At 42.9% G+C, this 15,069-nt stretch overlaps 2 protein-coding genes across 3 annotated transcripts in view; one reads left to right on the forward strand and one right to left on the reverse strand.

Moving 5' to 3' along the window:
* The first annotated feature begins 1,448 nt into the window (after window positions 1-1,448).
* Window positions 1,449-3,134, forward strand: SMIM15 (small integral membrane protein 15). The gene has a single exon (XM_006134426.2). The coding sequence runs from the start codon at window positions 1,449-1,451 to the stop codon at window positions 1,683-1,685; it is 237 nt and encodes a 78-aa protein (XP_006134488.1). The 3' UTR covers window positions 1,686-3,134.
* Window positions 3,135-3,567: 433 nt separating this feature from the next.
* The window catches only part of NDUFAF2 (NADH:ubiquinone oxidoreductase complex assembly factor 2), a 142,323-nt gene continuing 130,821 nt past the window's right edge, over window positions 3,568-15,069 (reverse strand). For both annotated transcript variants that reach the window (XM_006134416.4, XM_075932880.1), the window contains exon 4: window positions 3,568-6,737. In XM_006134416.4, coding sequence (XP_006134478.1) covers window positions 6,489-6,737 — 249 coding nt within the window. In that variant the 3' untranslated portion in view covers window positions 3,568-6,488. The remainder of the gene's footprint in view (window positions 6,738-15,069) is intronic.

A 15,069-nucleotide genomic window follows, 5' to 3' on the forward strand; every position in this document is an offset into this window, starting at 1 on the left:
AGCGACGAGCCTGGTGCACGCATGACACCGCAGAAAACCAGCTGTTCGGTTACAACCAAGGTCCCTGCGAAGGGAGGTCCCGCCACGCGGCGCCTCGGCGTATAGCGCGAGGGAGCTTTGGGAGAACACGCTTCTTCCCGCCGCGCGAAGGGGCAGGGGGCAACGGCCGGTTGTTTCGAACTTGAGCGGCCAGCACAGCGCTGCCGGCGCGTGCCCACTTCACTGGACACTGGGGGAGGACTCTCCCGGGGTCACCCCACCACCTGAACGCCCTGAGCGGGCAGCTTAAGAGGGGCCCCACGCAACAGCGCAGAGCCCGCCTTTGGAACGGGCGGGTGCAGGCCCCCCCTCTCCCAGACTGTGATAATAGGGGAGGGGGAGAGCAGGCTGCTCCGAACCCCTCCTCTCCTTGGGGGCGCCTTTTCTCCCACCCTCGTTTGCGGGAGCTGCCGTCCCCACGCGCCGAGTGACGACATGAGGCCGGGCCCAGCCCGCTCCCACGCGCCCAACAACAAAGCACGTGCTGTTTACCTACCAGCTCCCCCGGAAGTGCCCTGCGCCGTCCAGACGAACTCTACCCCGCAGAACAATGGCAAAGGCGCCGTCACGTGACTCCAGGCCAGGTTCCAGGGAGCAATAGCTAGTTGAAGGGACGCTCTAGCTGGCGTCAGATACAGACTCTATCGCTACTTCGGCGTAACGGCGGGGGTGGGACTACCGTCTCCTTTTCCTGTTTCCGCTTGGCGGGTGAACCTTGTGTCCTCGCGACTTCTGCCTGTGGAGCCGGCAACGGACCCTCCGGCGAGGCACCGTGAGGAGGGGTCAGTTTTCCCCAGGGGCTTGGGCGGGGCCCCCAGAGATCTTCCCCCGGGGCCCGTCGCGGGGCAGTGAGTTCAGCCCCCTCCACCGGGTGTGACCGTGTGCGCCTCAGCCCGCTGCAGGGGCTTTGCCTCGCGCTCTCAGCCCCTCGCCCGCTAGATCCGGGCACTGGATGGGCGGGTGTCACAGCAGCCCCCGCCCGTGGCTCCCCCCCAGTTCCCAGCCGCGCTCACTGACTAGTCCCGCTGAGCGTCCAGCGTGGGCAGCGGCGGTGCGCTTAGCTTGCGGGGGGTGGAGCGGCCTTCCATGGAGCTAGCTTCGGGGCCGGGGGGCCGACAAGGGTTTAAAACAATAACCAAAACCGCGCTTGGCCGCGTAATCCACCCCTTGGTTTCCTGGTGTGATTGGGACAGTTCAAAAAGTGCAGGTGGGAGGTTGGCGAAAAGCCGGTGCTGGAGAATGATCGTAATAGCTACTTCCTAGCCTGGATCCAAATACACGAAGCTCTTTGACTAACGGCGACAGATAGTAACTACTGTATCGATAGGCACGGTAACTTGCTGTGCTTCTATGACTATGCAATGTAAAGGTGTTATCGTTCCATTTTTGCATAAGGTTTCCCCAATTGGATGGCAGAAAAGATGTTTGATATCAAAGCCTGGGCTGAATATATTGTGGAATGGGCTGCAAAGGACCCATATGGCTTTCTTACCACTGTGATCTTGGCGCTTACACCATTGTTCCTAGCAAGTGCAGTGCTATCTTGGAAACTGGCAAAAATGATTGAGGCCAGGGAGCGAGAGCAAAAGAAGAAACAGAAACGCCAAGAAAATATTGCAAAAGCCAAAAGAACAAAGAGGGATTGAGCAAGGCAAAATGCCTTCCTTGTGCAAAAAAATTTGCTTTTGTTGAAGCACTGTTGTACACTTGTGTCTTTACATTGTTGTCTTCTTCCAATATAGTTCACCGTGTACAAATCTTTGGGCTATGACATTTCAGTTCCTGAAATTATTCATGTTTTGTTAAACAGTTTGTGTTGAAGTCTCTTATCCAAACCTGCAATGGCATTTGATGTGTGTATGTCCACCAGATATCATTTTTTAAATGTATGTTTACATGCCATACCCTAAAATGAATACACTACGGGGAGACCTTCATTTTTTAAATTGGAACTGCTTTAGCAGTTGTTTAAATATCATTTAAATTATGGAAGAAATATTAAAATGTCTGACTTTCTAAAAATACTGCAGTCATTGGTTTGCTACAAGATTAACGGTGTTTTTATATGGCCCTTTTTCTACTGTTGGTTTATATTCATTTATAGCACAATTTTTTTGTCTGGTTTCAACTTGGCCCTGAGACAGTCCTTTTTTCTGCAGCAGTTGGCAGTTATATGAATATGTAGTGTTAGTGTGAAATGCTAACTCCTAAATTCTTAATGATGGGTTCTCAAAATCTGCTTCCTGGATTAGCAGGAGTCCACTAAACCTTTTTCTGATAGTTCACAGAAGGAAACTTTTTACAACTAATCAGTGATATGACATTTATTTTTCACAATATCACCATGTGAACAGCTTTTGCCTACAATGCACTTTGCAAAATAAAGGTGGAAATCCATTTGGTAAATAACTAAATATTATATTCATGTCATAACCTAAATCCATCAACTCAGGAGAATCAGAGAAATTGTTTTGGATTTGACCAGCTTGAAAGGATGGCTTAGTAAAAAATAATAAAGGCAGATGTAAATCTTGTGTTGAAAACATTGCAAAGTAAAATGGAGCTAAGGCTCACCAATTTATTCATTTTTGTGTCCAGAGAATGTGTCGCTTTAGCAAACCTTAATATTGCTACTTTAGTTCCCAGGAATTAAGTGCTAGGCACTTTTTATCAAGCACCTGAATTTTAATGAACTCATAGAGAGTTGGGGGGTTGTCATACTGGATTCTTGGGCCGAGTCCTTTACTTAGTATGTAAATGGTAACATGAATCAGATACTCTTTACAATATGGAAAGGAGGAAGTGAATAGATAAATATTAATGCAGCCAACACCGGAAGTTTTGTTAAATCAGTCTTAAGAATTGGATGTGAATCATGCATGTGTAACAAGAAACAGTTCGCTTTCCTCTATTGCTCAAAACAAGTGTTAGACTGTAGAGCATGTGTTCACCTTTTTGTGACCTACTCAATTAAGTCATCAGTGTTTTTTTAATATGGTTACACCTCGGCATTTATATAGTTTTGATATGATTTTAAAATGGAACCAACTCAAAGCAAACTAGTTTACATAAATAAATTTGATACTTTTTAAAAAGCGTTTGTTCTTTATTCTGACTTCTAAAAATGTGTTACAGCTGTAGAGAACTAATGTTCTATCTGTACAATACTTAGGTATCTGTTTCATTAAGGAAAAGGGTCTAAAACCAATGAGTTCAGCATACACTAAATGAAAATTACCTAAATAATTGATTTTTAAGAATCCTTTCAAAAGTGGTGACATACTGTATATTACCAATTGAATGTACTGATTTTTATAGAAAATATAAGTGTAGCTGATGTAAACACCTCACATTCTTAATCTACAAATGAACCATTTATTAACCAGCTGATGCATCATGACTGGGAGTATTGGTCTTTTGATAGAAGGTAGGATTTCAAGATGCATACCAGTTAATGCCAGCTGTAATCTATTTTATGGAATCAGAAGGTAGACATGGAAAATACCTGTTTAGTTGATTATTGCAAAATTGTTTTACATAATTTTTTTTATTTAGTCACTTTAAATCACCGGTGATGTTTCCTTGCGGTACAAGAAGTGTTATTGCAGAGCGAATGGGGAAGCCAAAACAACACCCCTTGAGGAAGAGTGAGCAAAAGAGAGAGAAGCAACCAGCTTAACAATGAAAGTTAATTATATATATATATATATATAGGGAACCAAACACACAAAACAGTTACAATATTAAATCTAAATTGAAACTGATTACAAATGTTAGGGCTAACTAACCATATAACAGTTTATATAGGGCAGAGTCAGGAGGCTATGCTTGGGGAAGAGAGAGAGAACTCACCATTCTGTGGAGCTTGCATGGATAAGGGTTCCCAGATGGTAATGGGGAGTCCAGAAGGCAGGAAATGAGAAAAGCCCCCAGTTCTCAGTGGAACTGATGCAGTTTAAATCCCAAGTATCAGAACAGTTTTTCTTGGGTAAGGGTAGGAGTTTTTATAGGGATAGGTCAATAGTTCAAAGAGAACAATGGATTTGTCTATGGGTAAACAGAAGCGAGACAATAGAAACTGATCACACCTGGTTATGGGTGATGTTCCTTGAAGGAGCTCACAATGCAACCCCATATTTTGGCTGTCAATAGGATCCATTACTAGAATTGGTCTGATAATGACTCATTTGGGTGTGAGCAGGCCTGGGTTCATTAGCACCTGGAGCAGAGATTTCCCATCAGTCAGTGCTTCCATGCAGCTGAGGCTGGGTGTTTCCTTAATTCTATCACCCTTGTGTGAAGCAGTTTAGGTGTGACTTCCCCGGCCTTTTCATTGCTTTGTCTTCCATTCTAGCAGAGGCCTAGGAGAGGGGGATGGTTTTCCATGAATGTCACTCCCCAAGAGCATAGGGCTGGTAGGTAACACTTATCACCCTACCTTCTCCCCCCTCATGGCATCCCATACCCCAAGCATGCAAATCTGTGGATCACTGGGGGGACCTGGCAGCCACAAGGGAAACAGAATGCATGGGGCAGGCATACTCGCTCCACTTCTGTGGCCACAAGGACTGCAGTACTATTCCTAAAATTGTTGAGGAATGTGATGGAGAAAAGCAGTACAATAGGGTAATTCAGTCTCTGGCCCTTTAAATTTCTTTCCAATTCCATGGCCAGGAAATTGACAGATTTTAACAATCTCTATTTCATTCAAATGCATGCTTACCTTCATAAACTGGTTAGTCTTCTAAATGAACATAAACCAGTTCAAGTCCTTAAGATACAAACACATGCTCCACTCACTGGGAAGAGGGCTAATGATGTGACTAAGTGTTAACATCAGCATTGATCATTTTAAGTACTATCTGTACTTCTAACAGGGGACATCGTGGTTCTTGTGAAGAGTGCAGGGGCAAGGAATCTAGAGCTCAAAATGTCAAATCACATATATAGATAGAAAATGAGAGGAAAATGCATCTTTGCTTAGTCACCTCTCAAAGACCTGAAACCTTAAGTGACCCTTGCACAGATGCCAAAGCCTCCAGGTTTTCCTCTCTGACAACTTCTGTAATGATGCTGTGCATTATCCAAACTAGATTCTACCACAACTTGAACATTTTGGAGTAATGTACAATTGAAAGATATTTCAACAATAAGATGTCCAACTCTAAGATCAGAACAAGGAATATCATCTGATATTTTTCACATTCCAATCTTTTTTTGTTACTGAAGCTGTTACAAATCTGACCCCTTCTACACAGAATTTAGGGTCTGGTGTCCCAGCTTTTAGGACTACCTAGCCATAGCACTATTCGTTGCTATCAACTGTGCTCAGCTCAAGTGCTTTTAAGACCAAGTCACAAAAACCTGTAGAGAGCAGGTTTTAATAGCACGGGGGAGGGGGTAAGGGAGAGGAGAAGGAGACCATGAATTTGCCCCATCTACACAAGTTTTTACACGGTTCCTGTCACAGATGCAGCTACACGATTACTGGCCATTCCTGTCATTTTGATACAATTTTCTTTGATGTAGACACTGCATAACAGGTCTTACAGTTTGCTTTTATCATGGGCATTTCTTTCAAGTTTCAACAATTTTGTCCTTTCCCTCTGCTGATTTCCAGTGACTTCCCTTGTAACCATGAAGAGCTGGCTACAGTTGCCTGTGGAGCCTAATCTGAAATGTTCAGTGTAATTACTGGAAAATGAGAAAGTCCTTCCATACTCTGCTCTTAGCTTGATACACACTACTTATGGGTGGCCAGTAAGGTGCACACATTAACTGTTGATATTACTATTTATTAATGCAGTTACAAGAAAGTCCATTAAAATTAAGAAATAATGTAGCCTCTATCATTGAAGTGCTTTGCGTTAAAGAGGCCAAACAGACCCTACCGTCACCTAAGAGAGCCAACTGCATTGACCATATTAACAGGAAGGGAACTCTTGAGGATGCGCATAGAGATGATGATTTAAGAAAAAAGAAAAGAAAAAAGAGATCTAGCTTTCATGATACCAAAGGTCATTTCTAATCTTCATGTCTACAAACAAGCTATGTAAAATTTGTTGTCTTGAGGGCAAGATTATAAAGAGTTGCTACCGCTAGAGAAGAATGCCTGTCAAAAGAAAGTGCATTGTGACATTTTCCTATCTCAATCATCTAAATAGAAGTAACTGAAGAACAAAATATGAGCAATTACTTTAAAAACATAAAAATTAAGTAGTATAGAACATTAACTTTTACTAAGATTTGCTAATTAGTTACAGTATTAACTAAGGATTCAATGATTTCTAAGATGTGGCTGTGTAAAAATAAATTAAAGTTAACTTTAATATATCAATTTATTTTTCACACAACAGTTGGAAAGTGAAAAACAGTTTTCTTCAGTCATGTTGCTTGTTAAAGTAATTATCTATGCAATTTATTGTCAAGCTTTTTCACATTGCAACTATTTATTTATTACGGCTATCTGGTGGGATCCAGGAACCTGGCTGAAATGTTTTTGCAGTGCTGGATGGGTCTGGTGAAGGCTCATTCTTTCCATAGTAAGGGGCTGATGCATGGCCTTTAATTTCAGTTTGAACTGGTTCAACCACAAGTCCCTCCTTGCATTCCCTGGTCTGAAGAAGGCTGTCATTTTCTGAAGCATCTTGGATTTTCTGTTTTATTTCTTCTCTATACCTTTCATTCTTAAGAATTTCCTGTAAAAGCCATCAGGAAAAAAAAGAAAGTGGTTAAAGCAAACAATGTAATTTACACTCACCCTTTTTCCTAAACTAAATTTCACACACATACATTTGCAAAATAAAGATAATCAAAATCAGTAATGGCCCCAGCCAGGTTCTGTGTGTGGCCCACAGTATTTTGTTTTACCCTTGCCCATGTAAAAGCTTGCCAGATTCCACTGGTTTCTATTCACATAGTTTTATTCTCACTAGTATTACTAAAGTGACACACATGAAAGCAATGGCATGTGAAATGAGGTACATGTTGATTGCACACAACATTGACTGTGAAAGCTGTGTGCTCCCTCTACATCCAATCCAAGCGCTGCTACGGTTCAATCAACACATCTTGCAAATTCTAGGTACATATCAGTTAGCAAAACTACTCTATCCTCTGAGGCAATCTTGGTAACAACAATCTTGTGACCTACTGAGATGAAGGAGGGACACTTGTGTGATCCACTCACTAGCCTACATTGCCCATTGCTAGTCAAAATGTATTGCGTTGGGTTATTGCATTTGTAAGTATTGTTTTAAAAAAATGCTCCAATATTTTTATTATATTGTGTGGCAAAGTTCTGGTTATGCCCTGTGGGTCTCGCACTACTAGTGGATATATTAGCCTCACAGTCATCCTTTGCTGCTGTGGTCCTTTACACAACCCCTTTCTCTTTACAGAAGGAAGGGTCCACAGCTTAGCGAGCCATACTCATTACAGGCTAGTCCATGTCTTTGAGGTGAAAACCCCTTGATAGTCCTGGTCTCTCTTCTTGGGACAGGCGCTGTGTTGACATGGGGAAAGGTTTGGGGGGAACCCAGGCCCACCCACTACTCCAGATTCCGGTCCAGGGACACTAAAGTAGTAGCAGCAATCAAGGTTGATTTTTCCTTCTGACTTGGCAGCTTTTTCCCCGGGCCACTTCCCCAAACAACCCCTCCAAAATGTACTTCTTAACCAACTCTCAGCTCACACAAAGCTGCTTCTTGTTCAGCCCTCTCTCCTTCCAGTCCATCACTCTTTGTCTTCCCCCTCTTCTTACTTAGGGGAGGCCTTTTAAAGCAACTCCACTGGCTGTAATTAATTACAGGTGTTGAGTGACTTGCCTGAGAGAACTATCTAGTTAATTAGCCTCAAGTGTTTTCCTGCCTTCATTTTATTGCAGCAGGCTCTAACAGTTTACTCTGGGAAGAGAAAACCACTTATCCAGTGCCCTGAATGCCTAACTTCCAACAAAGTGTGGCAACCTCCTCGGACTCCAATAGGACCAAAGTGTGGCAGGCTGCTGGCTTAGGTCCATCACACTTGAGCTGAATTGCACTATTCAAATCTCAAATTAGATAAAAGTGGAAGTTTGGTTAAAAACACTCATGATCAAAATGTGAAAATACATATAAAATTGCTCCTTTCACATAATTTCCCCACATATCATGCAGCTACATCAAATCATCATTTGCATACCACACACACACAGATAATAAAATGAAGCACCAAAGATCTTTTGTTAAAAAAACAAAACAAAACCCTCTTTACAAGGACCATAATATGTGAGGAGACCATTCCAATGGAGCAGGATAGAACAAACTACATGCTTCAGGTAACCACTCCTACAAAAACTATTAGCACAGCAGAATTCAACAGAAGTGGTCTCTGCCATCTTGCTGAGGAAAAGCAAAAAGATTCCAAAATAGATGAGTGGAAATAAAACAAATTGGGGAAATAGTGCCCAGAGAATTCTGAAAACAAGTGAGTTTTGATTGGCCTTTATCTAGTATAATATATCCCACACTAGGTAATATTGTAATGTTTACTATATATTTAAGAAAGTTTGTCTGTCTGTCCATTTGCCTATGTATTCAAGAACTCCTCCTAAACTGTAAGAGCTAGGACCACCAAATTTGGCATACAGCTTCCTATAATCATCAAGGTAAGGATGTGGTTGTGCCAGGAAAACAGAATGTGTGTGTGACAGACTGGGCCAGGTCAGGGCACCACTAAGTGCATCAGCTCAGGGCAAATTGCTCAAAACTCGGGGCTCCTTTCAGCCCCAGACTGGAGATCTTCCAAACAGATCACAAACCAGTCACACAGAGCGCTTCAGCTGCCAATCTGGTTAGCCTGAAGCCTCACGAGCAAAACCCCTCTGAGACCCCAGCTCCTCCTGTGCCCCAATCAGCCCCGGGCCTAACACACAGGTGAGGGGTGAGAAAACCCAATCTCACCTACCCCAAATGGGTTCTGTCGGTCCCAAGAAGCCAGCCACAGTTCTCAGGTCAATTTACACTCTATCTTACCCACTCTGAGCCAATCCTTTAAAATCTAAAGATTACTAAAAGAAAGAAAAGCATGAGAGTAAGGTTGTTAAAGAAAATACATTACATGCATCGAATCACCAAGTTCTCAATTCAGGCTTTTAGCAGAGATATTACTACTGCTATCTTAAAAATCTCTGGTGTACATCCTATGTCAGGATAGGTCCACGGTTCTTCCCGGCTCGTTGTTCCCTGCAAAGCTGCATCTAGGATCAGGAACTGAACTCAAGACAAAATGGAGTCTGCCACATGGCATTTTATATCTCTTCCAAGCTGGAGTGGGTCATATGGCCCAGCGACCTATCCTTGTGTCCCAAGCCAGCAATCATTATTCTGGCTGGTCTGCAGGCATCCAGATTCATTCCTCAGGTGTGTCTTTGGCACCTAGAGATCTATTGTCCCTGGAGCCTCGCTAATTAGCATAGCCATTGAATGAACAATCCTGGCACATTGCTCTGCCTCAGACAGAGAATTTTCCAACATGAACACGGAGTACACACTTATAATTCCACATACAGATATTATACAAGTACATGAATAGCATATACAGAATCAGTAAAACATAAGCTTTCATGTGGCACCTTATATGACCCCCTTGTACAGACTTTTGGGGCAAACAGCCCCCTCCCCATGGGTACAACAGTGATCTTTAGAATCCAATAATGTGACAGCCTGTAAGAGATTGCTTCTCAAAATCAAAATCACTTTGCCACGCAGGTGAAAGGGCTGGTTGGACTATCCCAGCCCCAAGTCTCCCACCCCTCAGGTGCCCTTTAGAGAAGGTGGTAGGGGGCTGAAGCTCCCTTGCCAGATTCACACAGGGACATGGCTGGCTGTTCCCCTTCGTCAGGGAGCAAAGGGATAGTGCACAGTTTGCTGCATCCCTCACTCTAGCTCAGGAGCATAGGGGGCACACAGATCTGAACCTGCCTTGGCCGGGGGACATGCAACTCTTCCGTGACTGTGTCTACTGAAGCTGCAGCAGCTATGAAGAGGGTCTTCTCACCTGACCACAAGCTGCAACAGTGGGAGAGGGGGGTAGTCCTCTCTCCCCAAAGAAGCCTATATACTGAATCCCACATCCCCAGCTCAGCCCCGCCCCAGAGCAATGATTTAAATTTACATTTCATTTTATTTTCCAAAAAAGTAAAATTAATTGGGCTAATGACACAAGCAACACCAGGTAAATCTAGTCAGTAATAAAACTTCCCTAATGCATAGACTACAGGATACCAAAGACTCTGAAAATGAAAGCAGAAACAATTACATACTTTACATAACCTCACTCTCAGAGGCCTTGGGGAAAAGCCAATTCTCACTTATAAAATTCTTTCCGGTAACCACGTAACACACCTCCATCATAAGCATCGATGAACCCACCCCTGCCAACTCTGCGCACACATCTACACGAGCAATTTAATCACTGGACCCAACCACATCAGTGACCAAATCAGACGCTCATTTAACTGCACATTCAGTAATGTGATCTATGCCATCAAATGCCAGCAATGCCCCACTGCAATGTATAATGGCCAAACTGGACAGTCTCTACAGGAAATAATCAATGGACACAAATCAGATATCCAAAAAGGCAACGCACAAAACCTTGTTGGAGAACACTTTAATATTACTGGACAATCACTAATAGATCTCCAAGTTGCTGTTTTGTTTCAGACCAATTCCACAAGCCAAATACACAGAGAAGGGTTGGAACTTAACTTCATTCACAAGTTTAATTCTCATGCAAATGGTATCAACCAACCAAACAATGAAGGCGCTAATGGTTCTTGATGTTTGTGTAGAATCTGTTGTTGGTCATCTTCCTTTCCAAGTGCAAACCAATGGTTCTTATCAGCCTCTTGTAACTATTTAGTCTTTAAGATGCTACTAGACTATTTCTTGTTTAAGTCTTTCCTGTTAGTTACAAACTAACTCAGCAACCCCTTTGAAGCTTGTCTACTAACTGTCTCTTTTTTCTTCCTCCCCTCCAATTTTTTCTTTCTCCTCTTCCTCCTTCCCTTATTTATTCTTGGATCTGGGCTTCCAACACTCTAGTCATCTGAAGAAGTGGGTTGTGCCCATGAAAGCTCATGATACAATCTACATGTTTTGTTAATCTTTAAGGTGCTACTAGACTACTTATTGTTTTTTAATTATTCCTGTAACAGACTAACTCAGCTACCCCTCTGATACTTTTTATAGTAGTTTCCACGTAAGAATTTTAAGCCATTTTAAGAGCCTCTGTGAAGTAGGCAGCTATGACACTCTGGGGTATCTCAGTGTTTGTCACAGAGGTTGCCTAAGTCACAGATTCTGTGCCATCTGCTGCAGCCAGGATCAGCCACCCTGGCCCCTGCTGGAGCAGCTCTACAGCCAGATGCTGGGGCCACACTACAATTGGGCCATGAAGTTTTTTATCTGTGACCTATCCATGACTTTCTAAAAATACCCATGACCAGGGCTCGCCAAGTGGCAGCGAGTCCTGCTCTCCAGCTGCACGGTTTGGCATGCTGCACATGTGCAGACTGTGCTCCGCATGTGCTGACTGCGCTGCGCGGCTATGCCGGCTTGTAATCTACTTTCCACGGGCAAGTAGATTACACTAATTGTCAAGCCCTGCCCATGACTAAATCATAGCCTTAATTATATATTCATGGTTCATTTATGGGGGAAACAAACCTTTAAAACTCACTAAAATGCACTGTTCCTTAGTTATTAGGCTTTTTTCCCAATTCCCCTTCAAAGCCTGTCGGCAATATCCACCCTAAGTAGCTGCCCAAGTCATTAGGAATCCATCCTTTGCAACCTTGCTGATTTCACCCCTCTATACAGGAGGAGTAGACTGTAGATCAGAGTAGCAGCCATGAACCCTCTTTGCCTTCCTCCTCCATCTCCCTTCCACACACAGTCACACTGATCCTTCAGTGCAGGTTAATGCACAGGGAACTTCTGTGGAGTTGCCCTCTCCCATATTGCACAGCAGCACCTACCTCTGTGCCCCAGGAGAGGAGAGCAGAATTTGCCTCTTTAAGAGATTGCATTTACTCCATGAATGGAAACGTTTTAAAGATACATAAGCATTCACTGTGCTACATATCATATGCAAGTGACAGGTATAGGGAAATATTTTAAACTGTTGCTCCAGGGTTAGAAGACTGACTTTGATTTTCATTTAGGAAATTTGTCACCAAGATCAACTAAAATATTTTATCAAATGGCCTAACTTAGTTACTGACTGCCCAAATAAACATGGCTAGAGGGCATTTCAGCAGAAAGCTCAATAAAAGAATATTAAAGTGTAATATGCTCTGACCTTTAGGGGACAGACAAGCTCAATTCTGTCCAATACGTATCAGAGATACAGCGCTAAATCCATTAGTCAGCTGTACCTGTGGAAGTCCTGACTTGATTCTCATGACCTTCTGAAGAGATACATACTCAGGATGTCAGGATTTTGAAGTTGGAATTCTCAGTAGGTGCATTTTAAGAGCTCACATGATGTCTGAAGATTGCTGAAAGTGCTCTTTATTACTTAGAGTAGAACAGTACTCAGGAGAAAAGATCTCTTAGCTGAAATTTAAAAAAAGGACTAGTCATAAAGGAGACAGGCAGCTTCATTTTGCGGTTGCTGGAATCTTTATATTGTTTAAACATTCACCTTCACATACAAGGTATTACAATAATCCCGTGTGGAGGTGACAAATGCCTGGATTATTCTGTTAAGGTCTTTATCTGGGAAGAAAGGACAGAGTTTGCTGGATGTGAAAAAAGGCATTTTTGGTCACTGAGGTTATATGGTTGACAGATTTGATGATGAACCAAACAGGATTGAGAGGCTTCACAGAACTTTACTGCACAGGTGACTATATCCCTCTTTTGGAATGCAAGGGATTTGAGGGAAGTGTTCAAGATGATTCTTGAAAGAGTTCCACTGTCAATCAGCATCACTTTTGCTTTTCCTATCTTGAGTTTGAGTGAGCTGCTTTTCATCCAAAAGATCATCTCTTGTAACCATTCTGACAGTTTAATTATGGTGGCTACAAGTATGGCCTTACTGTGTTAGGCCAAAAGTCCACCTAGCACAGTATCCCGTCTTCCAACAGTGGCCAGTGCCATATATGCTTCACAAACAGTTAACATAACAGGGGCTAGCTTCTGGGAATTAGAGGGTTAGGGAAAACAAAACATGGAATTGCAACCCTGGCTAATAGCTATTAATTGAACTATCCTATATGATGACTGTTGAATCACCGACAAATGGGATAGACAGATAAGTGTCATTAAAGCAGTGTTGGCAGTAAAGCCAATAACATCTCACTCTCTTTCAACTTCTCTAATATAGATATTGAAGAGAAAAGGGGATTCTTTCAATCACTGCAGGCCTCCACAGGAGAAGCTCTTCAGAGAGAAAGAACAGTTATCCATCACCACTCTTAATGTTCTGCTGGAAAGAAATGATTGGAGGCAGTGTAGTGCTCTGCCATATACGCCAGCTCTGTTGTTTGTTACGGTATTTAGCATTGCTATACTGTCTATTGTTTCAAAAACTGCAGAGGTCCAGTATGACTGGCCATAAGAAGATTGCCTTTTTAGTGCTACCAGGGCTATCTCTGGGCTGAAGCCCAACAGCTTGCAAGATGACTGAAAATGATGCAGTTTGATAGTTATTACTTCCTCAACTGTGGTCAAGAAATGTGATGTTAGAAGTAGGACAGAAGTTATAAATGTTTTCCCAACTTAACTGTTGGGCCCTTTGCTGACAATGTCATTGATAACTGCCACTAGTAGACACAGTCATTCTTTGGTGACTGTTGCCAGCCAACCGGGTTTCTGTGTTGCAGGTGTCGCTCTACATTTTAAGGACTTCTTGGTCTCTGGCAAGCATGACAGGGCCAGAGTTGGAGAAGGGTGGTAGGATTACGGAATAGAGGTTGCTCAGGAATGGAGTTTTCTTATTTATTTTCATTCATATCTGGTTGATCTTTTCAGTAAAGTTTGATTAATGTGTTGTACAGCTTGAGTTCAGTAACTGGACTATATGCTGAAAACAGATGATTGATTGATTCACCAATTCATCATGTGGAAAATTCTGCTGCTTGTGATTCTAATGAAGTAGAGCTTGTGAAGTAGAAAGCTAGTTTTGCCTCCTCTGCAGTGATGCCATAGTCAAGGGGAAAAACCTGCATTGTTGGCAGATGAATTTAGATTGCCCGTGGCATAAAAAACATTCTACAGTCAGTTTGTGCACTTGACTTGATAGAACTTTGTCTATGAATTATGGCAATTTTCTCAGACAGGGAGCTTGGGATTTGGAGGTCAATTTATTGGACAGTAAGTGGACTGCTGTACAAACACACTGGCACCTTGGTTTTGCATATAAGTAGCTTAGTTTTCTAGAGAACACTGAAAACTTACGAGATTTACAGAATGTTCAGATATCAACTATTCTTCCAGGATTGCACCTCAAGAGTCCAAAAATCATAAGGTAGACCCACAAAATAATGAGATTTAAAATAAAATAATGAAGTGGGGGGGATGGTTTTGTGCCTTTTTGCTTTCCAGCCTCTAGAGTTTCCCCTGTTTCCACTGGGCCTCAATATGTTCAGGCCTGATCTCTCCTCTCACCCCACCTTTCCCCCCAGCACCGCTCTGTCCAAGGTACCTTGGTTAAAGGCAGTTAGGTCCCTCTATCTCCAGAGCTAGACCAAGACTGACTTCCCTCTGGCCAGCCACCTTTTCATACAGCCAGACCAGGCTGTGACTGGCTGCCTCAAGCCCTCTCCCAATTAGTTTTCAGCCCCCCTCCCAGAGATGTTTTAACCCTTTCCATTCCAGTGTGAGTCAACTACCCTGTCAAAGTTAGCAACACTGAACAATTTTTCTAGTGGAACAGCCCTCACTTCTGAATATCTATCTCCTCAGTATCACAGGCCTCCACAGGCAATAGACACTCAGGGTTGGCCCATGTCAAATGGCACACTCACTGGGATTCAGCCTA

This window comes from Pelodiscus sinensis, chromosome 6 (genome assembly GCF_049634645.1).
Source record: "Pelodiscus sinensis isolate JC-2024 chromosome 6, ASM4963464v1, whole genome shotgun sequence".
In the NCBI taxonomy this organism is placed as follows: Eukaryota; Metazoa; Chordata; order Testudines; family Trionychidae; genus Pelodiscus; species Pelodiscus sinensis.

What these genes read in the sequence shown, in the direction of transcription:
- SMIM15 (XM_006134426.2), top strand. Translation starts at nt 1,449, where the DNA reads ATGGCAGAAAAGATGTTTGATATCAAAGCCTGGGCTGAATATATTGTG.